Raw genomic sequence first — 24,503 nt, 5'->3', positions numbered from 1 at the left:
CTGATATTTGTTTTGGTTTGTTTCTATAGGTGTTGGTAACCTGCCCCAGGTGCAAGTTAGTCCACAGCGGACAGAGGTACCAGAAGGCGATACAGTGAGGTTGTACTGCCGTGCAGGAGGGCATCCTTCACCAACACTCTCGTGGAAGAAACATGGAGGAGAACTACCACCCCAGGTACTGTTGAGTTTCACTCAAAAATCCTGAGCAAAGTCAATTGTTGAGTTGGGGGCAATTTTAAGGATCTTACATTCAGAGAACAATTAATTTTGCCACTTGTATGAATGAAGTAGGTTGCACCCCAGTTATCCCATCAGATCTACTGATTTTCTGCTTCCAACTGTTAATCATTGATGAAATTTCATTGAGATAGATTACACGTTGCTCCAGTAATTTGTAGAATGGTGGTAAACAATGACAAAATGAAATGAAGGATGATTTCTTGCACTGAAAGCTATGGGAGTGTGACATATCAGTGTTACTAGATTAATGTAATTGCTGAAATAATGCAAATTCCTGAAAACAACCTTGTTAATTTTGCTTTTACTGGTTATACGTTTACTTATTAATATTGTTTTTGCCAAACAGGATGGTAATTTTTCTGACCTTTGCTTTGGAGAATAGTTCCATTTCATGTTGGAGTTGGGACATTATTGATCATTTCTGTTTTGAAACACTCCATTGGAACTGCCAAAATGCCTCAATGTTTTCCTTGATATTCACAATTCATTTGCCAGTTTCTGGCCAGGCTTACTTTGATTGGCCATTTCATACCAGCTTAAGAATTTAGCTGAGTGTTTAGCAGGCCTTTGCCATGGGAAGTTTAAAAGGTGCTCGTGTTCGGTGTTGGAGTCGTGACAGATCATCAGCGATCAAGCTCCAAGTTCAACACTTTTATTATAAGCCCTTCCATTGAGGTTCACAAAGGTGGAACTGGTGACCTCTGCCATTACTGAAGTTTGAAGAAGACGTGTGAATCTCGCATTTAAAAATAACTGAATGTTTCTTTGATAATTAAATGTTGTATGCTAATCCTTTGAAATATCCATTCCAGGTTACTGAAAGATTACATTCAGTTTGCCACACAAACAGCAAAATATCCAGAAATGTTTCCCTCATTACAGTCCGTGGAAGGCTAGACCTTGATGGTTTAAATGTACTACTTCTTGCACAATAGAATTGAATAAAAGCCAATGAGGTTGAGCCAATGAGATCAGGCACCATTTCCAGACAGGCCTTCTCTGGAAATCTTTAGTCAATGAAGTTCTCAGTTACGGGTAACGGATGTAGTCTGGCAGAATGAGATGTGATCCTAGTGTAGCAGTTACCACAGTACTATTACAACTACAGTGACCCGAGTTTGCATCTGCCGTTTTTGTAAGGAGCTTGTGTATTCTCCCCATGACCACGTGAGTTTTCTCTCGGTGATCCGGTTTCCTTCCACATTCCAAGGACCTATCGATTAGTGGTGTACTTTCGTGGTGTAGTCATGTGGGCTAGAAGGTCCTGTTACTGGGCTTTATCTCTGAATGAAATTTTAAAAAGTTTTTTTTTATTTTAACAATATGGCATGGTCAAAGCCCATGAAACCCGACGCACCCAATTAACCAACTAACCTCATAAGTCTTTGGAATAAGGGAGGAAACTGGACCATCTGTAGGAAACCCACACAGTCACAGGGAGAATGTACAAACTCCTTAAAGACGGCGTGGAATTCAAACCCAGATCACTGGCACTGATAACTGCTACACCAACTGTCCCCCCGTTCTTAGGGCATTCACAGGGTCACTGCTGAGAGGATGTTGTGGGGGAATCGGGAGCTTGCCCTCAAATGTGGGGGTAGTCTATTTCAGACAGAGATGAAGAAGATTCCTTATGTCAGAGGGTTGTGAAGCTTTGGAACCACTCACCCAGTGAACCATGGAGGTGGATTGATTATTTGTGTATTTTCAAGGTGGAGACTGACAAATCATTCAATTTACAAGGAGGAAGGGGACGTGGAGAGCGAGTGGGAACGTGGTGCTGAGCGCAAGATGGGATCAGTCATGATTGAAGGAGGAAGGAAGTGTGGAGAGCGAGTGGGAACGTGGTGCTGAGGGCAAGATGGGATCAGCCTTGATTGAAGGAGGAAGGGGGCATGGACAACAAACGGGAATTTGGTGCTGAGGGCAAGATGGGATCAGCAATGATTGTGGAGGAGGCTGAAGGTTCACTCCCCCTGCTGTAGTTTTTAGGATCTTAATGCAAGATGCCCCACAACATCCTTTGTTTTATCACAGAATGAATCTTTACGACGTACTTCCAATGTCTTGAAAGCCTCAGTAGGCACTGGGGATCAGAACATTTCTGGATGTTTGTTTATCATTCATGTTTCTAATTTTACCTCCCTTCTCTTTCATCCTCTTCTGGTCCCGTGGACACTGTCCTGTCCCAGAAGCATTCCCAGATGGCAGTTTGCACCTTTGACCTAAGTTAAGAGAGCAAAGAACCTCTTCCTCTGTCAGTCATTGAGCACTGGACAATTCTCTGGCTGGTAACAGATGGGGATGTTTGTCTCTGTGCGAATCTCGGCCACATGACCCTTTGATATCCTACCTGAAATAATTCCGTATTAAACAAGGAATGTTCACTCTTTCAGAGCAGAGCTGTGCAGGGTTTTGAATGCTTATTATCGAAAGGCAGCAGCATGTTTCTCATTTATGACATTTATCTCATTCAAAGAACGTACCGGGGGTTGTAGGTTAATTGGGTGTAATTGGCCGGCATGGGTATGGGCCTGTGCTGTTTGGAAAAAAAAGGCATGCCTGATCGATTTGCACACTCACTCACAGCTGTTTCTCTTTGTCTCCCAAATCATGGTTTAAGAAGGTAATTGGAGGTTTTGAGCTGTGGTTCCTGCTGTGATGTTCAGAGACAGGAGGGACGTGGCTTCTCCAGATTCGATGGAAGAAGTGGGAGGTGTGAGGCTGGGACCTTGCGGATCACATTTCCAAGCTGCCAGGGTTACGAATGTCTCTCAGCAACACGGCACTGAGAACACAACAAAGCTCCACCTTTGGTGCACCTGATCAGAGAACGCTGTTTGCACTTGTTTTCCTTTCTCCTCTTTCCTCTCTGTCCAGGCTGTCTCCTTGTTTGGTTTCCTTCCAGTGGCAAATGGTGGCAAGGCTGAGAATTTGGAGAGGCGCATCCAAGAGCTGCAGGTAGCTGCCCCGGCCAGGGCACCAGACCTTGCTTAGCACCCACTAACCCCACCGGCTTTCAGACCACTCCACCGCAGCCAGACGTGCAGCATACCCAGGGCAGGAAGAGACGGCAGTGCAATCATGCCTCATCATGCCCAGGGTGACTGCAGGTGTGCAGCCAGAGCCCAGAGTAGGAGTAGACATGCAGCATCCAGGATGGGGGTAGGCATGCGGCATGGGTCCAGGAGGGCAGCAGACGGACAGCAAGAGCGTAGGGTGGCGGCAAGCGTGCGGTGTGTATGCAGGTTAGCATGTCTGTTCTGGAAAACTCACCCCGTGCTCGACAAACCCACCTGGGTTTGTCTGACATCTCGGAATGAACTATTTGACTGCGTAACTGTTAAAATGAATTAATCGTGTTCCTATTTTCTAAAACTTTCTGATATTTCTCTCTCTCCAAAACACACGGTGATTGCTTTTTATTTTTCTTCAGATTAAAAATAATTTCCATCCCCAATTGGGCACCAACTACTGATGAAATCCTGTCCATCCACCTATAACTTCCAACTTGGGTGAAGTTATTGCAGAAGAATCAATATGTAGCGCAACACAAAGTCCTCGGTGCCAGTAACTAATAACAATCTGCCTTTTCCTAGTAGAGTGGGAGAAAGTTTGCGACTGAGTCTCAGACCTTTTCAGAGCTGTAGCGCGATAAGTTGTGTTCTCAATAGGTTGAGACTTGTACCAAGCAACATACCATTTGTGAATCTGCTGGGGACATCTACGCCATCTGGTGCCCCCGCTGTGGTCTTCTCTACATCGGAGAGACTGGACGCAGACTGGGAGGTCGCTTTGTTGATCACCTCGGCCCTGTCCGCCGCAATGGCTTGGATCTCCCAGTCACCACCCATTTGAGTTCCCCGTCCCATTCCCTTGCCAACTTGTCTGTCCATGGTCTCATGAACTGCCAGACTGAGACCTCCCACAAATTGGAGGAACAGCACCGCATCTTCCATTAATATCGATTCTCCATTTTCCATTACCCAGCCCCGCCCTTTCTTCTTTCCACCAGCATGTTCTCTCTCTCCCTCCCTCCTTCCCTCTCTCCTTTTCCCTCTGTCACTTTTCACGGAGCCAAAATCAATTCTCTCATCTCCTCTTATCATATCCAATTAGCACCTTTAGTTGGTCTGGGCTCCTCCCCCCCTTCCTCCTTTCTCTCTCTGTCTTTATTCAGATGTCTTTCTGTTCTTTGTTCATAGCTTGAGGAACGGCTTAGGCCTGAAATATCAGTAATAAATCTTTACCTCCTATGGATGCTGCGAGACTCGCTGAGGTCCTCCAGCATTTCTGTGTGATTTTGCACCAATTAACACACAGGTAACACCAGACCATCATGCAAATTGTGTCAAGTTTATTCATTGGCTTCTCACAGACAATTTCTGGATCTTTCTACCAATATTGGGAGTAACGAGTCACTCGATCGTTACTCTGATCCTCTTATCCCTTTGTGGTTTGCAAACTATATCACACGAAGGGCATTGTTTTCCTTTTCTTTGACAAATCTGATTTTGATTTTTAAACTCACCAAAGAGGCAGTTTTGTGCCTCGTTATATTTTTGTTGATTCCCCTTGTTCTTTCCTTGAATTCAACTCTTCAACGGATATTGTTTTAGAGTCAAACCCCTCTGGGTTCAGTTTGTCTCTCAACGTCATTCTAGTCAGAAAGATCACATTTTGGCTCTTCTCAAACCCTTGAATTTTCATAATTTCTCAACAATGTTAATGAAGTGATTCACAGATTACAAAGCTTCAGTATTTCCTGATGTGTGATCTTCTCACCTCCAAGTTGTCGAATTCTCTGCACAAAAATTCTACTGTGTAGCTTTAAAGGATCATGGGCCAAACTTGGGCAAGTAGGATGAGGGGAAATAGGTATCTTGGTTGGCATGGATGAGTTGAACAAAAGGGCCTGATCCCAAGCTGTGGAACTCCATGATCCTATGCTGTTCACTCTTGACTGTCAACCATTATCTGATATCACTTCTTCAGGAAGCAAACTTGTGGCAAGGATTGATCCCAAATCCCCTTTCGGATATTCTGCAGTGGTGTGTGGCCACCCTTTACCCACCATATTTTCTCCCAACTACTCCACAGGATTTTTAATATCGACTAAAATATATCTCCAATTTTTAAAAAAAACTTTATTTAAAAGATAAATAAAAAGTACAATATACAATCTAAATATTCAAACGAAGTAATTTTACAAAGATTTATAATAAAGAAAAACAAAATACAACAAACATTAAATTCTTTTTAAAAAAAGAAAAATTTAAAAAAAAACCTTCCCCCCCCCCCCCACCCACCCCTTCAGCCAGCCCCCTTAAGGGGAGCAAAAAATATAAATCATACATATAAATTTTTTTAAATAAATGTTAATAACAGTTCAAAATACATCCAATTGCATATATTTCAAATACGGAGACCACTTATCAACAAAAAAAGAATAATTATCATGTAAATTACAAGTAATTTTTTCCATAACAATACAAGCTTTCAATTCATTCTGCCAGCGTATTATATTAATTTCTACATCATCTTTCCAAATACTAGCAACGCATTTACGCGCTACCGATAACACCAAACATACAAAAGCAATTTGAACTTTATCCAAATCCATTCCCCTTAACGAATATAAATCTCCCAAGTAAAAAATCATTGGGTCCAAAGGTAGTTTAAAATTATACAATTTTTCCAAAACTATTTTAATTTCTTGCCAAAATGGTTGGACCTTCAAACAAGTCCAAACAACATGTAAAAAAGTATCAGTACATAAACCACATATAAAGCAAGAATCTGAATTACTAAACCCATATTTTTTTTAACTTTTCAAATACAATTGATGTAAAAAATTATAATTGACCATTTCATATCTTACATTAGTCAATTTAATTACATTGTCCTAACACATGTTCGCCCAATCATCTTCAGGAAAAGCAAACACTAAATCAGTCTCCCATTTAAGTTTAGATTTTTCCCAATCTGATTTATCCATATTGTCCTGTAATAAATTATACATAACTGAAACATAACCCTTCTTTGGTATAGTAGAAGTCAAAGATTCAAATTTTGACAAAGTAGGTAAATACATCTCTCTACCGTAATTATCTTTTATCAAAGCCCAAAGCCCTAAGAAGAAAGAAGCTGATAATACACAAATAAAGAATTTAAAGGTATTTCAAATCGTTCTCTCAAATGGATAAAAGAAAGAAATTATCCCTCTACAAAACAGTCCTATATTGTCTTTATACCTTTAGAATTCCAAATCTTTAAATAATTATTAAACATTGAAAAAAGAATAAGACAATTATTGTATAATGGAGTTAAAATTGATCATTTATCTTTCGACCCTAAATTTTTTTAAATCCAAATCTTTAATAAATGTTTCAGTCTTGGCATATCATATTCCAGTAATAAAATCAAATTCCAACAGAATATAAATTCATGCATCTCCTTTCTAGGTAGACATGATATCTCCACCTTAGCCCAACTAGGAGGTTGGGCTAATCCATCAGTCTACTAATAAACTTCAACTGAGCTGCCTCATAATAATTTTGAAAATGTGGCAGTTGTAAGCCACCCAATGCAGATTTCCAAGTAAGTTTATGCAACACTACTCGAGCTAATTTACCTTTCCACAAAAACTCTCGTACTGCTTTATTCAAATCCTGAAAAAAACTCTTTGAAAGCAAGCAAGGTATTGATTGAAATAAATATTGAGGAAAGATATTCTTCTTATTACAATTAACATGTCCAATTATAATTAATTGGAGATCTTTCCATTTAGTTAAGTCTGCTTTAATCCGCCTCAATATAGATACATAATTTAATTGATATAACCATATACAGCACAGAGCAGGCCAGTTTGGCTCTACTAGTCCATGCCGGAACAAATCCCCACCCTCCTAGTCCCACTGACCAGCACCTGGTCCATACCCCTCTAATCCTCTCCCCTCCATGTAATTATCCAGTCTTTCCTTAAATGTAAATAATGTTCCTGCTTCAACCACCTCCACCGGAAGCTTATTCCACATCCCAACCACCCTTTGCGTGAAGAAATTTCCCCTCATATTCCCCTTATAATTTTCCCCCTGCAATCTCAAACCATGACCTCTGGTTTGAATATCCCCCACTCTTAATTGAAAATGCCTATCTACGTTGACTCTCTCTGTCCCTTTTAAAATCTTGAACACCTCCATCAAATCCCCCTTCAATCTTCTACGCTCCAGAGAAAAAAGCCCCAGGCTGCTCAACCTTTCTCTGTAACTTAAACCCTGACATCCTGTCAACATTCTCGTGAACCTTCTCTGCACTCTCTCTATTTTGTTTATATCTTTCCTATAATTCGGTGACCAAAACTGCACACAGTATTCCAAATTTGGCCTCACCAATGCTTTGTACAATTTCATCATAACATCCCAACTCTTGAATTAAATACTCCGATTTATGAAGGGCAACTTTCCAAATGCCTTCTTCCCCATTCTATCTACCTGAGTATCAACTTTGAGGGTACTATTTACCATAACTCCTAAATCCCTTTGTGCTCTGCACTCCTCAATTGTCTACCAATCAATGTATATGACCTATTTAGATTTGCCTTTCCAAATTGCAACACTTCATACATATCCGTATTAAATTCCATCAGCCATTTCTCAGCCCACTCCTCTAGCTTTCCTATATCTCTTTTTAAGCTACGGCAATCTTCCTTGCTGTCCACAGTACCACCAATCTTTGTATCATCTGCAAACTTACTTATCCAATTTACCACCCTTTCTTTCAGATCGTTACTATATATAACAAACAATAGTGGACCCATGACCGATCTCTGAGGAACTCCACTGGTCACCGGCCTCCAATTGGACAAACAATTTTCTACCAGTACTCTCTGACACCTCCCATCCAACCATTGCTGAATCCATTTCACTACCTCCTTATTTATACCTAATGCCTCTACCTTTTTACCTAACCTCCTGTGGGGAACTTTGTCAAAAGCTTTACTAAAGTCTAAATAGACAACATCCACAGCCTTCCCTTCATCAATCTTTTTTGTAACCCCCTCGAAAAACTCTATATAAGGTTTATTAAGCATGATCTACCCCTGACAAAACCATGCTGACTACTACCTATCAATCCCTGTTCATCCAAATATTTGTAAATGCCATCCCTCAGAATACTTTCCATCAACTTACCCACCACAGACGTCAGACTCACAGGTCTATAATTTCCTGGCTTACATTTGGACCCTTTCTTAAACAGCGGAACAACATGAGCCACCCTCCAGTCCTCCGACACTACCCCCGTGACCAGTGACATCCTAAATATCTCTGTTAATGGCCCCACTATTTGTACACTAGCCTCCCTGAGTGTCCTTGTGAATAATTTGTCCGGACCCGGAGATTTGTCCACCTTTATCTTTTTTAACACTACCACTACCTCCTCGGTTATCCTTAAATGATTCATGACCTCCCCATTATTTTCCTTTACTTCAACTGGTACAATATTTTTTTCCCTAGTGAATACCAAGGAAAAGAAATCATTTAACATTTCCCCCATCTCCTCTGACTTTTCACATAGCCTACCCTCCCTATCTACAAGGGGTCCAATTCTATCCCTCACTAATCTTTTACTTTTAATGTACCTTTGGATTTATTCTTACTCTGTCTGCTAAAGCCTCTTCGTGCCTCTTTTTGGCCTTTCTAATTTCTTTCTTAAGATTTTTTCTACACTCCTTGTAGTCCTTTTTCAATTTCTCATCACCCTGCTGTTTATACCTCTTGTACACCTCCCTCTTTCTCCTAACCAAATTTCTAATATTCCTCAAAAACCAAGGCTCCCTATGACTTCCAGCCTTTCCTTTGATCCTCACTGGGACATTTCTACTCTGTACTCTCAAAATTTCTTCTTTGAATATTCTCCATTTTTCATTTACATCCTTTCCTGAAAAAATCATGTCCCACTCAATACTCCCCAAATCCATTCTTATTCCTTCGAAATTTGCTTTTCTCCAATCCAGAACCTCAACTTTAGGCCCTTCTTTGCTCTTCCCTAAAACTAATAGAGTTGTGATCACTAGACCCAATTTGTTCTCCAACATTAACCTCAGACACCTGACCTATCTCGTTCCCTAACAGGAGATCCAGTATTACACTATCCCGAGTCGGTTCCTCTACGATTGATAGTCATTGTCCACAAACACACCTAAGTATTTGATTTTATTTGTCCATCTTAATTTTGTAATATTTTTAAATTCAGAATAATCTTCTACTCCAATTGGCAAAATTTCACTTTTATTCCAGTTAACTTTATACCCTAACAATTCTCCAAATTTCGATAAACACTCCTGTAACTGTTTCAACAATCTCTCAGGCTCTGTCAAGTATATCAACACATCGTCTGCAAATAGATTAATTTTATATTTTTCATCCTTAATCCTCATCTCTCTAATTTCCTCATTTTGTCTAATAGCCTGTGTTAACGGTTCTATAGCCAGTGCAAATAGGACTGGCAACAATGGGCAGCCCTGACAAGTTGATCAAGTCAATTTAAAAGGTAAAGATGTCTGTCCATTTGTCACCACCCTAGCAATCGGATTCATATATAAGGCGTTAACCCAACCAATAAAGAAAGGGTCAAATTTAAATTTCTCTAATACATTAAATAAAAAGTCCCATTCAACCCTATCAAAACCTTTTTCAGCATCTAATGCAACTACCATAGGATGATTAGGTTGCCGTCAATAAGCATTGATCAAAGTAAGCAATATTATCTGAGGCATTTCTATTCTTAATAAAACCTGTTTGATCAATATGTACTACTTTAGGTAAATATTTAGCAAATCTGTTAGCTAATACTTTTGCCATAATTTTATAGTCTACATTCAATAAAGAAATAGGTCGATATGAAGATACCTGTAAAGGATCTCTGTCTTTCTTTGGGATAACAGTTATTAAAGCACTCGAACGTGTTTCCAGTAACTTCTAATCTTCAGTAACTTGATTTAACACTTCCCCAAATATATTAGAAAATTCATCATAAAAAAGTTTATAGAATTCCACAGGAAACCCATCATCTCCTGGGGACTTACCAGGAGGCATTTCCTGAATAGCTTCCTTGATTTCAAAATCAGTAAATGGATTCCAACTCCTGAATATCTTTCTCATCTCGTACCAGTAATGTTAATTTATATAAGTAAGAATCAATAGAACCATTATCCTGTTTCCCCTCAGAAGTATATAATTTTTGATAAAATGAATAAAACTGGTCATTAATTTCCTGAGGCTTATAGGTAATTATTAAATTCTTCTTAACAGCATTAAAAGCCTGTTCAGTTTTCAATTGCCAGGCAGGTACCTTGTGAACCCTTTCCCCCAACTCATAATAATGTTTTTTAGATCTATTAATTTAGTGCTCAAACTGGTAAGGTTGTAAAGTATTATAGCGTAACTTTAACTTCGATAAAGTTGGGCTTTTTTATCTTCTGTTAAACCTTTCTGAAAGTCCTTCTCTAATTCAGCAATCTGATTTTCCAACTGTAAACTTTCTGCCATATATTGTTTCTTAACTTTCATAGAATAGCTAATGATCTGTCCCCTCAAATAAGCTTTTAAAGCAGTGGTTCCCAACCTTTTTCTTCCAACTCACATACCACTTTAAGTATTCTCTATGTCATTGGTGCTCGGTGATTAGTAAGGGATTGTTTAAGGTGGTATGTGGGTGGGAAGGGTAGGTTGAGAGCCACTGCTCTAGACCCAATTGCTACCAAAATATTTTGCTTGAGAAAAATTGTCATTGGCCCATTTCCTTTGGAGTTATGAAACCATGCACATAACAAGTCAATTAGGCACGATTAAAACAGTAGTTTTCAAATTTATTTCTTTCCACCCACATCCCACCTTAAGCAATCCCTATTAATCACAAAGCACCTATGGCATGGGGAATACTTAAAGTGGGATGTGAGTTGGAAGAAAAAGGTTGGGAACTACTGTTTTAAAGCATCCCATACTACAAAATGACTCTTTAGAGAATTAACATTTTTGATCAAAAATAAATAAATATGCTCTATTACAAAGGTAACAAACTCTGTTTTTTTTCAATAACATTGCATTAAACCTCCATCTATACGTCGAACATATTATCTCCGAACTTTAACAAGAGAAAATTAATAATGAATGATCTGATATAACTCTACTTTTATATTCAGCTTGCAGTACCCTACCCTGAAGATGTGCTGATACCAAAAATAAATCAATTCTAGAAAACGAGTCATGCCTTGAAGAATAAAAAGAAAAATCTTTCTCTGTAGGATTAATTTTTCTATATCTCCAATTTTTTGTAGCCAATTGGACCAATTGGAATGGCATTGTTGGCCAGGTCCACAGCTTTTGGAGGTGTGTTTTAGCATCCAGATGTGACAACTGGGGCCTAGGCTTCCACATCTTTGTCTTTGCCTCGCTCGAAGACAAACCCACTGCCTCCATACTCGAATGTTCTTCATGAAGTTCTTCCATAACCATTGGTCCAAGGGATGGTGTAGGGGTTAGTGCAATGCTGTTACAGCACAGTGACCAGGATTCAAATGTGAGGAATTTGTACGTGCTCCCCATGTCTGCGTGGGTTTTCCCCGGGTGCTCCGGTTTCCTGCCACTGTTCAAAAAAGTATCAGGTTTGTAATTGGGCAGCATGGGCTCGTGAGTCGGAAGGGCCTGTTACCGTGCTGTACTACTAAAATTTTTAAAAAATTAATTTTAAAACTTCATTCCTTCTCATTTCACACAGCCGTGGCTGACAGCTACAATACAATAGCTTCATGTTCACACCGTGCATTTGTTCCTCCACTGAACGTAGATTCATATCATAGAAACATAGAAGATAGGAGCAGGAGTAGGTATTCGGCCCTTCGAGCCTGCTCCGCCATTCAACGAGACCATGGCTGATCTTAGAGTTCAGTAGCCCGTCCCCGCCTTCTCTCCGTAATCCCTAATTCCCTTATACTGAAGAAATATATCTAAATCCCTCTTAAATATATTCATTGAACCTGCCTCTACTGCTCTCTGTGGCAATGAATTCCACAGATTCACCACCCTCTGGGTAAAGAAATTCCACCTCATCCTCAGAATCAGGTCTATCTGTGTAGCTCTGGCTAATCCCATGCAATGATGGGGAGATCATCATCTACTTCCTCGAGAATGTCATCTCTCATGTTGGATGCGACTTCTCAGTGGAATATGTCTACTTTAGTATTTCAGTGGATACTTTGTACCTAATGCTGTGATCATACAAGGATGAGCCAGCTCTGATTCCTTGATGCTTCCATTTGGGGAAGACCAGATTTCAGTCCCAGAATGTCCAGCAAATTTTTTTTAAATTCAAAAAAAGCATCACAGTCAGTGTAGCGGTTAGTCCAGCGCTGTTAAAAAAGCAATCAGGACCAGGGTTCAAATCCAGGGCTGAAAGGAGTTTATATGTTCCGCCCGTGTCTGCATGAGTTTTCCCCCGGTATTCCGGTTTCCTCCCACCGTTCAAAGTGTACTGGGGTTGTAGGTCCTTTGGGAGTAATTAGGCCACTCGGGCTCGTAGGCTGAAATGGCCTATTAGGTGTTGGATGTCTAAATTTAAAATGTTAAACTTTAAAGTACTGTGATCAGTGACCAGTGTCAATTCTCTTCCGAGCTGAAAACATTAAACTCCAAGCATCATTGCAGTCATTTCACGCCTCTGAACACAATTACTTTTCACTTTGGATTGAAGTGTTTGATGTGTAAGACGTGAACTTCTGGTGACCACTGTCCACAACACGGCTCATCTATGGTCTAATAGCCTGAATATGCCTGAGATTGTCAGATCTCAGAAGCTAAGCAGGCTCAGGCCTGGTCAGTACTTGGAGGGGAGACCATCTATGACCACAGGTGCTGTAGGTTTCTGTGAGGGGCGCTGGACAAAGTGGTGACTGTCTGTCTGTCTTACATTCTAAATGTAGTGTTACATGACCATAATGGAATCTTTACCTTTTACCTTCTCCCACAGAGAGGCTTCACAAGCAAGTTTTGGCTTAGGGTTGGTGATGCAATCCATCAAACCTCTGAGCTTCTTTTCCAGGCCGTGTGCCTTTTGCTGACCTGCCCTGAAATCTCTGGGCTGTCCAGTTGATGGAGCAGAGTGCGACCATGCCAGCAGTCTCTGGAGCAGTCAGTGAGCCGTTATTTTGATGATTTGATTATTAATCTTTCATTTTGAAATTGCGACCGTTAAACCCACCAGAAGGGGTGCGGTTCCTATTTCACACCTGCTCCTTGGTGATTTTCTGCGGTGGTGGTTCCATTCCACTGGGATAGCTGCAGGTTGCCACTGTTTTGGTGTGCTGCATTGTGTCTGCACTGCATCTTCTGCATTTTGTTATGCAATTCTGAATGATCTCCACCTCAATAGGAACTGGGTTACTTCAGCCACCTCACCCCCATGACCCAGGCTCACTGTTCAAGTCCCCTTCCTTGTGTATCTCAGCGTTCTTTACCAGAGAGAAATCTTTCACAATTTTAGAGGTCATTTCTTTGCCCATTTGAACACGAGATCCCATGTATCTGCTATCTGGAACACTTTTCATGTGGTCCACACACAAACGTATCTCACAATCTGCACAGAAGAGATGGAGTCCAACTGCCAACAAAATCTTGCCTTCTCAGACCTTGGGTTCCCAGCTCCTCTTGGTCAAAATGGTCGGTGAAGTTTTGCTGAGAATTAAGACTATCAAGTTGGTGGAGGGAGACTTATTAGCAGGTTGAATTGCAAGCACCCTGCCAAGATTTGAAGGGGGGGGGGGTTCTTTTCATAGTGTAAAAATATGATAAATCAAACTTAATGACCCTGATTTTAGTTGATATTTATTAATTATTTGTGGGAACAAGTGGAATGGCCTGAAAGCAACTTGTTTTGCCCTGTAATCACCCTAACACTTGTGAGGTTCAAGCTGGTTGTGAGTTTGAGAATGGGTCTTGGTGGTGTGATGACGTCCTGGAATAACAGACCTATTGGCTCCATGCTTTATTACCTTCGTCAGTTGTTTCCTACTTGGATACCTTTGTTGATGAGTTAATACTTTACCTGTCTGTCCATGTTCAGGAACAATGATGTGCCCCTAACCCCCCCACCCCGTCCTCCTGCCAATTTTTCTGAATCAAAGTTACAGTGTAAGGTTGTTAACAAAATACCTCGTGTTCCACCTGAGTGCCCAGGTGATAAATAACATGCCATGTGTCTTTGTGTCAAATGATTTTCAATAGAATTTTACACAGGACTGTGTCTTACGCTTAAATCACTGTGTCTTTTTCCAACCAGCAGGTGAGTGCTTGTCTTCCCTTTAACTCTTTAATCTCATAACATTTTCACTGGAAAGTCTTACCAGAACCTGAAGGCACTTAAAGGCTTCAGAGCTCATTTGGTGATGGTGTCTTCTCCACGCGTGACTTCTTAAGCGACTTTACAGTAAATCAGTACCTCTTCTGGGTTCATTATCAATCACTGCATGGGAAATCCAAACACACCCATGGTCCCTGACCAGGCCTTGGCCATGAAACTCATTGGCACCTTCAGCACCAACTGTCCCAGCTGGAGGGAATAAAGGGATGTGCCGGTGAAGTTTGATGCATGAGAATGGGTGGAAGCTCCAATGGTGCACAAAGGTCAGATTTCTGTCAGTCGTGGAAGGATACGATATGGAAACTGGCCCTTCTGCCCATTGAATCCACGCTAATTGGCAACCACTCATAGTATTAATCTGACATTAGTCCCATTTTCCTATTTTCCCCACGTTCCCATCAACTGCCTCCAGATTCTCTCACCAGGGACCATTTGCACAGACCAGTGAGCACCTTTTTGGGATGTGGAAAGACATAGATGGGTCGTGCAAACTCTGCGTGAATAGCGCCGGAGATCAGGATTGAACCTGGGTCACTGGAGCTATGGGGCAGAGGCTCCACCCTGCTACCCCAGTTTAAATGGCATCTTCCCAATGTCCCCGCTGATTCTCAAATGATTGGCCATGGTTCCTCTATCTTTATGGATTAATTAACAATGTCGTGGATGAGCTATCCTAAGGTCAAGTATTGTGCAATATAACTTTTTCTCTGGAAATCTCCTTTCTTCCTGTTTAAAACCATGGAACAAAGCTGCAGTAAAAATAAATCTCTAAAAATAAAGGAAGAGAATATTTTAACTCCTCACTTGAAAGAATCAGGTTCTAAACAGATTGGATCTCGATCAACTTCCAACAGCTGAGCATCTCCGTGCAGGACAGGACACATGTGCCCCCTACCGGTGATACAGTGCAGTTGAACGTTACTAATGTTAAATAATTCATTAACAAATATGAGTGCTAACTGATGCTTTTACTTCTCTAAACTGTTACTGAATCCAAGCTTTTCCTGTTGACAAACCTTGCTTGGAGTTCCGTGCTGCTTCAAACAGTGGTAAAATGGGAAGGCGCAGGTGGTGGCATGAGAGTGAATTCCATCAAATTCCACCCAGTCTTCAATTTAAAAAAAATAGGTTTTGCTGACATTAGCTGGGGTCCCAGAGAAGGAGCTGGTCAAAGCCCCAACACTTTTGTCGAAGATGTTGGTGAGGTCCCATTTGGAGTATCATGTTCAGTTCTGGTCACCGTGCCATAGGAAGGATGTTGTCCAGGGTGCAGAGAAGATTCACGAAGATGTTGCCAGGACTCAGGGGGCTGAGGGAGAGGTTGAGCAAGCAAGGGCTTTATTCCTTGGAGCACAGGACATTGAGGGGTGATCTCACAGAGGTGTACGAAATCGCGAGGGAATAGAGCAGGTAAATTATTTTTTCCCAGAATTGGGGAAATCAGTAACCAGAGGGCACAGTAAGTTTGAGGTGAAGGGGAGAGATATAACAGGAACCTTATGGATATCATTTTTTTTATATAGAGGGTGTATAGAATGGGCTGCCAGAGGCAGCAGTTGAGGCAGGTACAATTGGACGGATATGTGGATAGGATGGATTTGGAAGGACGGGACCAAAAGCAGGCAGGTGGGTCTAGTATGGATGGGCATGGGCAAGTAAGGCTGAAAGGACTGTGTCCACACTGTATGACTGTATAAACATCTGTCCAACATCTGCATTTGTATAGCGCCAACAGTGCAAGGGATTTAATGGGTAGTGGGGTGGGGGAGTTTGTTATGATCAGGGTGAACAATGGTCCAAACAGAGACTGAGATCAAGTGCAATGTGTTGTGAAGTCTGCCTCAACAAGTTCTTACCATTATTCAGCAGGGTAACGTTTCATTGAAAAACTCTGTGGTGACCTGCGAAGGTCCAGATGCTCCTCAAGTCACCACCGCCAAAGTCTACCTGTTATCGTCATGGATGCGGTACATAACCCCTGCAATCCCAAGGTTCTTGGTCATCCTTGATGGAAGTGGCCCCTTCGGTCCAGCAAGTCCATTTCATTCCGCCTGTTTTATTGGTGTGTGATCTGTAAGCTATACCAAGAGGCTGTGTGTTCTACCTGCCCCTGAGTTAGGAGCAGAGTTCGTCATTAATAGGACGTTGTTAGTTGGAAGAAGCAGTGAAAAAACATGCCGGAAGTTACAGTGTCAACTTCACCTTCATGTCCCAGAGACTGATCAGGGACATGGGAAGATGGACTGTCGTCGCGATGAAGCTGTTCTCTGTTGGTGGCATCAGCTAGTCAGGCGATGTGATGATGTGAGAGGCATGACTGAGGTCTCCCTTGCAGGAATGTGCTTGGTTCCACTGTGGCTGAAAATCAGAGATCACCAGTGATATTCAGGGTGTCCAGGCCGTGTGTCATCTTCAGCTGATGTAGATTTCAGGGCCAGAGGCAAATGATGTGGAAACAGTTATTCACTCTCCAGTTTTCAGTTTGCATTTGGTTTCATGATACATCTACAAACCAGTATCTGGATGGCTAGTAGATACTTGGTGAGAGAGAGGGGTGAAACCTGAAATTCTACAGACACTGTAACTGAGGTAAAAACACAGATGCTGAAGGAACGCAGCAGGTTTTCCAACCTCCATAGGAAGTAAAGTATTGCTGACGTTTGGGCCTGATCCCTTCATCAAGGTGGGAGTGAAAAGTGGGCAGGTGCCTGAAGTAAAAGGGCTGGGAAGAAGGAGTGAAGAGAACTCAGACCTGAAGCATCAGTAATATATCTTTCCCTCCTATGGACGCTGCGAGGCTAGCTGAGTTCCTCCAGCATTTGTGTTCTTGACACTTGGTGAGATATCATTGCAGCCTCCCGACATTCGAGGCCCTGTTGCTATGCATCTGTGGGTGGGGTTTTCATAATGAAAGGAGCGGACAAACAAAGCACAAAAGTAAGGTTCTCAACAGGAAATGTGTCCTTGTCATTGCATTTAATCACACTATATGTTCCATCGGTGTGTTGCCACGTGATGCAAAGTGCTGTTCGTTTTTGCAGGCCAAGATTGAGCGGACCGACATTGGAACTCTCCTCATCCCTTCGATCACTACTGCTCAAGCTGGCGTCTACTTATGTGTGGGAACCAATGCGGTCGGCTCCTCTGAAGGTCGCATCGAAGTCGTCGTCTTTGCCTGTAGGTTTCTGTTTTCCAAAGTTCTCCAGCGCCCATGGCTGGCAAAAGTCCGCTAACCGTTGCTCTTCCAATGAACAGTGATCATTATAGGTTTCTCCGGGATGCCCAATTCAAAGCCTGCACTTAAAATAAGAAAAAAACCATTTCCTATCGAAGAATGGGCATTGATGTCCATCAGGTTCCGAGGGAAATGGTGTCATGGAGTCAGAATGTTACAGCACAGGGGAACAGTCCCTTTGGCCAAGCACGTCCATCCTGTACTTGACTAAATCTCTTTTTAAACATAGGAATGCCCCCTCTCCTTACAGCTTCCTCCGGCAGCTCCGTCCACACACCTACAGCCCCCTGGGTGGAAAAGTTACCCCTGAGATCCCTTTTAAATCTTTGACCTCACACTGTGTTTTAGATTCCCCTTTATCCTGGGTAAACAATTTTTTGCCTCACCCATGTCCCTCCTAATTTTATAAACCTTTATGATCCCCCTCAGCTTCCTTCATTCCAGGAAAAAAAGGTCACCGACTATCCAGCCTCTCCTTGTAGCTCAAGCCCTCCAGCCCTGCTTGTGAGATTATGAGTTTATGGACATACATGTTGTACAACGGTCGTATGCACCAAAATTCTTACTTGCTTCAGCGAAAGGGGTACCTCATAAATCTTCTTTGGCTTGGCTTCGCGGACGAAGATTTATGGAGGGGGTAAAAAGTCCACGTCAGCTGCAGGCTCGTTTGTGGCTGACAAGTCCGATGCGGGACAGGCAGACACGATTGCAGCGGTTGCAAGGGAAAATTGGTTGGTTGGGGTTGGGTGTTGGGTTTTTCCTCCTTTGCCTTTTGTCAGTGAGGTGGGCTCTGCGGTCTTCTTCAAAGGAGGTTGCTGCCCGCCAAACTGTGAGGCGACAAGATGCACGGTTTGAGGCGTTATCAGCCCACTGGCGGTGGTCAATGTGGCAGGCACCACGAGATTTCTTTAGGCAGTCCTTGTACCTTTTCTTTGGTGCACCTCTGTCACGGTGGCCAGTGGAGAACTCGCCATATCACACGATCTTGGGAAGGCGATGGTCCTCCATTCTGGAGACGTGACCCATCCAGCGCAGCTGGATCTTCAGCAGCGTGGACTCGATGCTGTCGACCTCTGCCATCTCGAGTACTTCGACGTTAGGGGTGTAAGCGCTCCAATGGATGTTGAGGATGGAGCGGAGACAACGCTGGTGGAAGCGTTCTAGGAGCCGTAGGTGGTGCCGGTAGAGGACCCATGATTCGGAGCCGAACAGGAGTGTGGGTATGACAACGGCTCTGTATACGCTTATCTTTGTGAGGTTTTTCAGTTGGTTGTTTTTCCAGACTCTTTTGTGTAGTCTTCCAAAGGCGCTATTTGCCTTGGCGAGTCTGTTGTCTATCTCATTGTCGATCCTTGCATCTGATGAAATGGTGCAGCCGAGATAGGTAAACTGGTTGACCGTTTTGAGTTTTGTGTGCCCGATGGAGATGTGGGGGGGCTGGTAGTCATGGTGGGGAGCTGGCTGATGGAGGACCTCAGTTTTCTTCAGGCTGACTTCCAGGCCAAACATTTTGGCAGTTTCCGCAAAGCAGGACGTCAAGCGCTGAAGAGCTGGCTCTGAATGGGCAACTAAAGCGGCATCGTCTGCAAAGAGTAGTTCACGGACAAGTTTCTCTTGTGTCTTGGTGTGAGCTTGCAGGCGCCTCAGATTGAAGAGACTGCCATCCGTGCGGTACCGGATGTAAACAGCGTCTTCATTGTTGGGGTCTTTCATGGCTTGGTTCAGCATAAATAAAACTGCAGTAAAACCGCTGGTATCCACCACCTATGAGGATTGGTAGATGCCGGAAAAGTGTATTTTCCAGATGTTTGACACTTGCTCTTACAATGCCCATCTAATACATGTGCATTAAGAATAAACAGTTAAAAAGACAAAAATACTAGACTGCACTTACTCTGAACAACTTCATTTGCATGAATATATAAAGCATTTTACTTTATTTTCAGTCACATTCTTCGAAAACATTTCATGTCACTGCATCTGCAGGTTCCTCCCCGTCCATGGAACCACCCGGAAGATGAACAATAACATTATAGATAATTAAACCCCCCCACCCCCCCACAAGTTTACAGATAAAGCCTCTGACTGGGGTGAGTCTTACTAAACAGGGAAAAGGAAACACTTTAAGGGAGTCACTCCCACAGCAACCAGCATCAACCAGCTCTTCATCCTGGGCGACGCCATTTTATTCAAACCCAACTTTATCCAAACAGCTGCTAGGAGCAAAGCACGACCAAGGCCCTCATCCGCTGGCTGAATATTGGCTCCCATCTTCACCAAAGGTTTATGTGTTACTTCAGAGAACATTTACTTTTGTCAAATTTAAACTTCTTTATTTTTTAAATTCTTTTTTTATATTTATTTTCCTTTTTTTTTTTGCTGGTTGCTTGAGGCTGTTGGTTACTTGAATTCTGGATACCAGGGTTTTTACCATACAATAAGAAAGACAATAAATACATAAGATAGTTCATAAATATTTCGCAGTGAGTTGCAATAGTGCAGACAGTCCTTTTGTGGTGTCGGAGCAAGGGAACGTTCAAGAGGCTGATGCTTTTGGAAAGGTACTATTCATGAACCTGGAGGCGCTGTTCTGTAGGCTTCTGCACTTTCTGCCCAAAGAGAGAAGTGAGATAAGGTTGTGACCAGGGTGATGTGGGTCCTTTATGATGTTGCCTGCCTTCTTGAGACAGTGCCACACATGGATGTCTGCAGTGGATGGGACATCGAAGCCTGTGATGGACCTGGCTGCATCGACTCATTCTCACAGTGTCGACTACTGTTAAATTTACTTCTTAGACCTGGCTATGCTTGTTACTTACTGCAACTTTCTGCATTCCTGAGTTCTTGTGTTGCCAAACCAGCCTGTGCTGCAACCAGTTAGAATACTTTCCACCGAGCATCTGTAGAAGTTTGAGAAAGTTTCTGACAACATGCCAGTTGTCCTCAGACTCGCTGCCTCACACCTCCAGTCAGACAGGTTCACTCCTGGCCTCGAGTGCTGCCTGCGTGGCGTTTGTACGTTCTTATCTTGCGCTGTGTGATGCTGTAGTTTTTACCCCCTCCCCCCCCATCCCAAACAAGTGTGAACAGAGTGATTGGTTATTGTATGGCCCCTTTGTTTAGGCTGAAGCTATACAGAAGGGCTTAATACTAAATGACTGGGAGAATTCTAGAGGAGTTAATGGGCACATGTGAAAAACAGTTCAGATTTATTGTCAGAGTACGTACATGACATCACATACAACTCTGAGATTCCTTTTTTCCTTTGGGCCAGATAGAATTTCTACTCATTGGTGGTGCAAAAAGAAACTGTAAATTTTTTAAATTTAAATTTTTAAAATTTGGACATGCAGTACAGTAACAGGCCATTTCGGCCTATGAGTCCGTGCCCCCCAATTTACAACCCCCAGTACGTTTTGAACGGTGGGAGTAAATCAGAGGCCCCAGGGAAAACCAAGGCAGACATGGGGAGAGCGTACAAACTCCTTACAGGCAGCACAGTGTTTGAACCCTGGTCCCGATCGCTAGCGCTGTAAAGGCATTGCATTAACCACTATGCCCACCGTGCTGCCCTTCTTGTATTCAAGCATACAAAATGGAGAAATGTAAACAAAGAATGAAATGTCAACTAACTGTGCAAATCCAAAAAATAAATATTTTTTCAAGAGCCAATAGGGAAGATCTAGGGGCATTTTCCCTTATTCCAGGTTCTCATTGTTTGCTTTCCCTCTGCTCACAGCTCAGGGGTCTGTGCCTATGGTTAGAATTCATCCCTCCCCCGCCACAGTAACAGAGGGGGCAATGCTGGAGTTGTACTGCCAGGCCACAGGAGACCCTCAACCTGACATCACCTGGCGCAAGTCACATGGTTACCTGACCACCAATCACCAGGTATGTAAGTGTGATTGCCATTTCTGAACTGGTGGCAATTAATGGGGAATCTGAAGCTTTTGGATGCAAACCAGTGCAGGAGAGTCTCCCCAAAGTTTTATTTGCCATCAATGTGGATGGTCTTCTGATTTATTTCACTGCTCCCTGCAGGAGCATTCAGCGCTTGAATTGGATGCGTGTTTCCTGCAGTGGAACTGGGATACAGCCCAACCCTACAGGGATGGCTGTCAAACAGAATCAAAAATCGCAGCTGTTGGAATCTCGAGCAAGCAGCAAGAAGCTGGAGGGACTCAGCAGTCAGGCAGTGCTTGTGGAGAGAGAAAGTCAGTCAGTGGAAAGGGGGTAGGGGAGGCTGTCACTTTTCAGCCCCACCAGCTTCTTCCACCCCTCAATACAGTTGATACCTTCCCTTTCCATTCTCGTCTTGATAATGGGTCGGGCCCTGAAATGCTGACTGGCCATTTCTCCCTAGAGATGCTGACTCACCGGCTGAGTCCCACCAGCACCTCACTGCGATGCTGTGAGATTGTGAGATGCCCCTCTTCATGACCCTGCTTCTGGTGGAATGGGAAGGATGCGAATATTTTCGCAGAGTTGGGCCGTTTCATTCAGCGGAGACGTTGGGGAACGAGTTCTGACCTTCTGATTTTGCAGGTCCAAGGCCCGGTGCTGCGCATCCGACAGGCAAGTCAAGCCGATGCTGGAGATTACATCTGTCACGCTGAGAACAATCTCGGAATGCAGGATGTGGCGGTGACTGTTTCAGTCACCACCGTCAGTTCATGTATGTATCCCAGCCATTCTCATCCACAGAGTCATTCAGCACAGGAAGAGGTTCTTCAGCCCACCTTCCCCATGCTAACTATCGAACCCACCTGCACTTATTTAACATCAACATTATGAGAGGTGCAGATAGAGTAATTGCCAGGAGGCTTTTCCCTGACAGGTTAGTGAGAGAAGAACTAGAGGGGGGTAGGTTAAGGAAAATGTTCAAGAGGAACTTCTTCACATAAAGAGTGCTGAGAGTGTGGAACGAGATGCCTGCAGAAATGCTAAATGTCGACATTTATGAAAAATTTTGACGCGTACATAAATGGGAGGGGTATGGAAGGGCTATGATCCAGATGCACAATAATTCAGCACAGACTAGATGAGCTAAAGACCTGTTTCTGTGCTATAATCCTCTATGCCTTGGCAATGCAAGCACTCATTCAGATGTTCTGAGACCACCTGCCTCCATCACCCCTCAGATTCCAGTCAGCCTCTAATGAACAGCTTCTCCTCAGGCCTGCTGTTCTCCCGAACCTGCACCATCTTATTCTAGATACCTGCATCCCATCGCGATTCTCATTTCTCACCTTCTATTGGGAGGCCGTCACAATGGGCTTTATTGCACACACGACATCATCTCAACCGTGAGGCCAGTGTATGAGGGTCTGGGTTGCCATTCCTCGATCCTTGTGATGGTTTAGCTTGGCATTACAGTACTGAAGGAAATGACAATTAGAATCAGTGAGGTGAATAGAGACGATATCAAAAGTCCCTCTCATGTTGGAACTGAAGCTGGGGAATGTTGTCCTGACCTTAGAGGGAGTCGAGAAGAGATTTACTGATATTAAGTCAAGTTTATTGTCATCTGATTGTACAAGTACAACCCGACAAAACAGTATTCTCTGGTCCTCGGTGCAAAAACACGCAGACAAGCAACCTGACAAAACACACGTACAGACAAATAATAAATATGCAGAACAAGTATTATATCTATAAAAATAAATAAATATTGTTTGTAAATATGAGAGTCTCGGATGGTCAGTGTGAGCAGTTCCTTTGGTCGTTCAGTGTTCTCACTGCCCGCGGGAAGAAACTGTTCCTCAGCCTGGTGGTTCTGCCTCTTATCCTCCTGGATCTCTTCCCCGACAGGGGCTGTATGCAGGGTGGAAGGGGTCCTCAATGATTTTGCATGCCCTCTTCAGACAACGAGCCCAGTAGATCACATCAATGGGGGAGAGGGAGACTCCAGTGATCCTCTTTGCCACTCTCATGGTCCTGTGGATTGACCTCCAATCCATTTCTCTGCAGCAACCGTACCACGCTGTTATGCAGCCGGCCAGGATGCTAAATTAAATGTGTATATAGGAGGATATTCAAGAAATTAGGGATTGCTTCATTGCTTAAAAAAAAACTGATGTATGGGAAAGGCTGTTGGGGCATTTGGTCAATGACCAATTAATCAACAGCCAATGAAGATAAACAAGACAATCCCAAAAGTAGCAGGGAAACAATTTAATTAAATTTAAGTGAAGAAAAGTTTTGGGGTGATGTCAGGGATAAGCTTTTTAACCCAGGGAGTGGTGGGTGCCTGGAATGTGTTACTGGGAATGGTAGTCGAAGCGGAACAATAGGAACATTCTGAGATAGGCACATAGACATGAAAAATAGTGTTAGAGATTCAAGATTCTTTTATTATCATGTAATAAAACAGAAAATGTAACATTACACATAGTTTCCTAAAGTAGACAATGTCGCCCGGTGCCCCTGTCAGAGAAAGAGAAGCAAAAGAGAGTTCCCTCAGAGCCACTGAGAGTCCAAATCCTGTTTGATCCATCAGCCAACCTGAGCACCAGATCCAAACCCCTGATACGATCAAGAAGCCTGAGGCCCTTTGGAGCCTTACTTTCCTTCAGCACTTTCTCAAATACTGGTTCCAATACCTGGTTCCCAC

At 42.9% G+C, this 24,503-nt stretch overlaps 1 protein-coding gene across 7 annotated transcripts in view; it reads left to right on the top strand.

Moving 5' to 3' along the window:
* The window catches only part of hspg2 (heparan sulfate proteoglycan 2), a 556,383-nt gene that overhangs the window by 386,608 nt on the left and 145,272 nt on the right, over positions 1 to 24,503 (top strand). For 5 of the 7 annotated variants that reach the window (XM_069919159.1, XM_069919160.1, XM_069919158.1 and 2 more), the window contains 5 exons: positions 30 to 175; positions 3,121 to 3,201; positions 17,697 to 17,832; positions 21,630 to 21,781; positions 22,436 to 22,565. In XM_069919159.1, the coding sequence (XP_069775260.1) occupies positions 30 to 175; positions 3,121 to 3,201; positions 17,697 to 17,832; positions 21,630 to 21,781; positions 22,436 to 22,565 (645 nt within the window). The remainder of the gene's footprint in view (positions 1 to 29; positions 176 to 3,120; positions 3,202 to 17,696; positions 17,833 to 21,629; positions 21,782 to 22,435; positions 22,566 to 24,503) is intronic. The other 2 variants (XM_069919165.1, XM_069919161.1) reach the window with 1 other exon arrangement.

This window comes from Narcine bancroftii, chromosome 2 (assembly GCF_036971445.1).
Source record: "Narcine bancroftii isolate sNarBan1 chromosome 2, sNarBan1.hap1, whole genome shotgun sequence".
In the NCBI taxonomy this organism is placed as follows: Eukaryota; Metazoa; Chordata; class Chondrichthyes; order Torpediniformes; family Narcinidae; genus Narcine; species Narcine bancroftii.
This window is presented reverse-complemented; position numbering and strand designations above follow the sequence as displayed.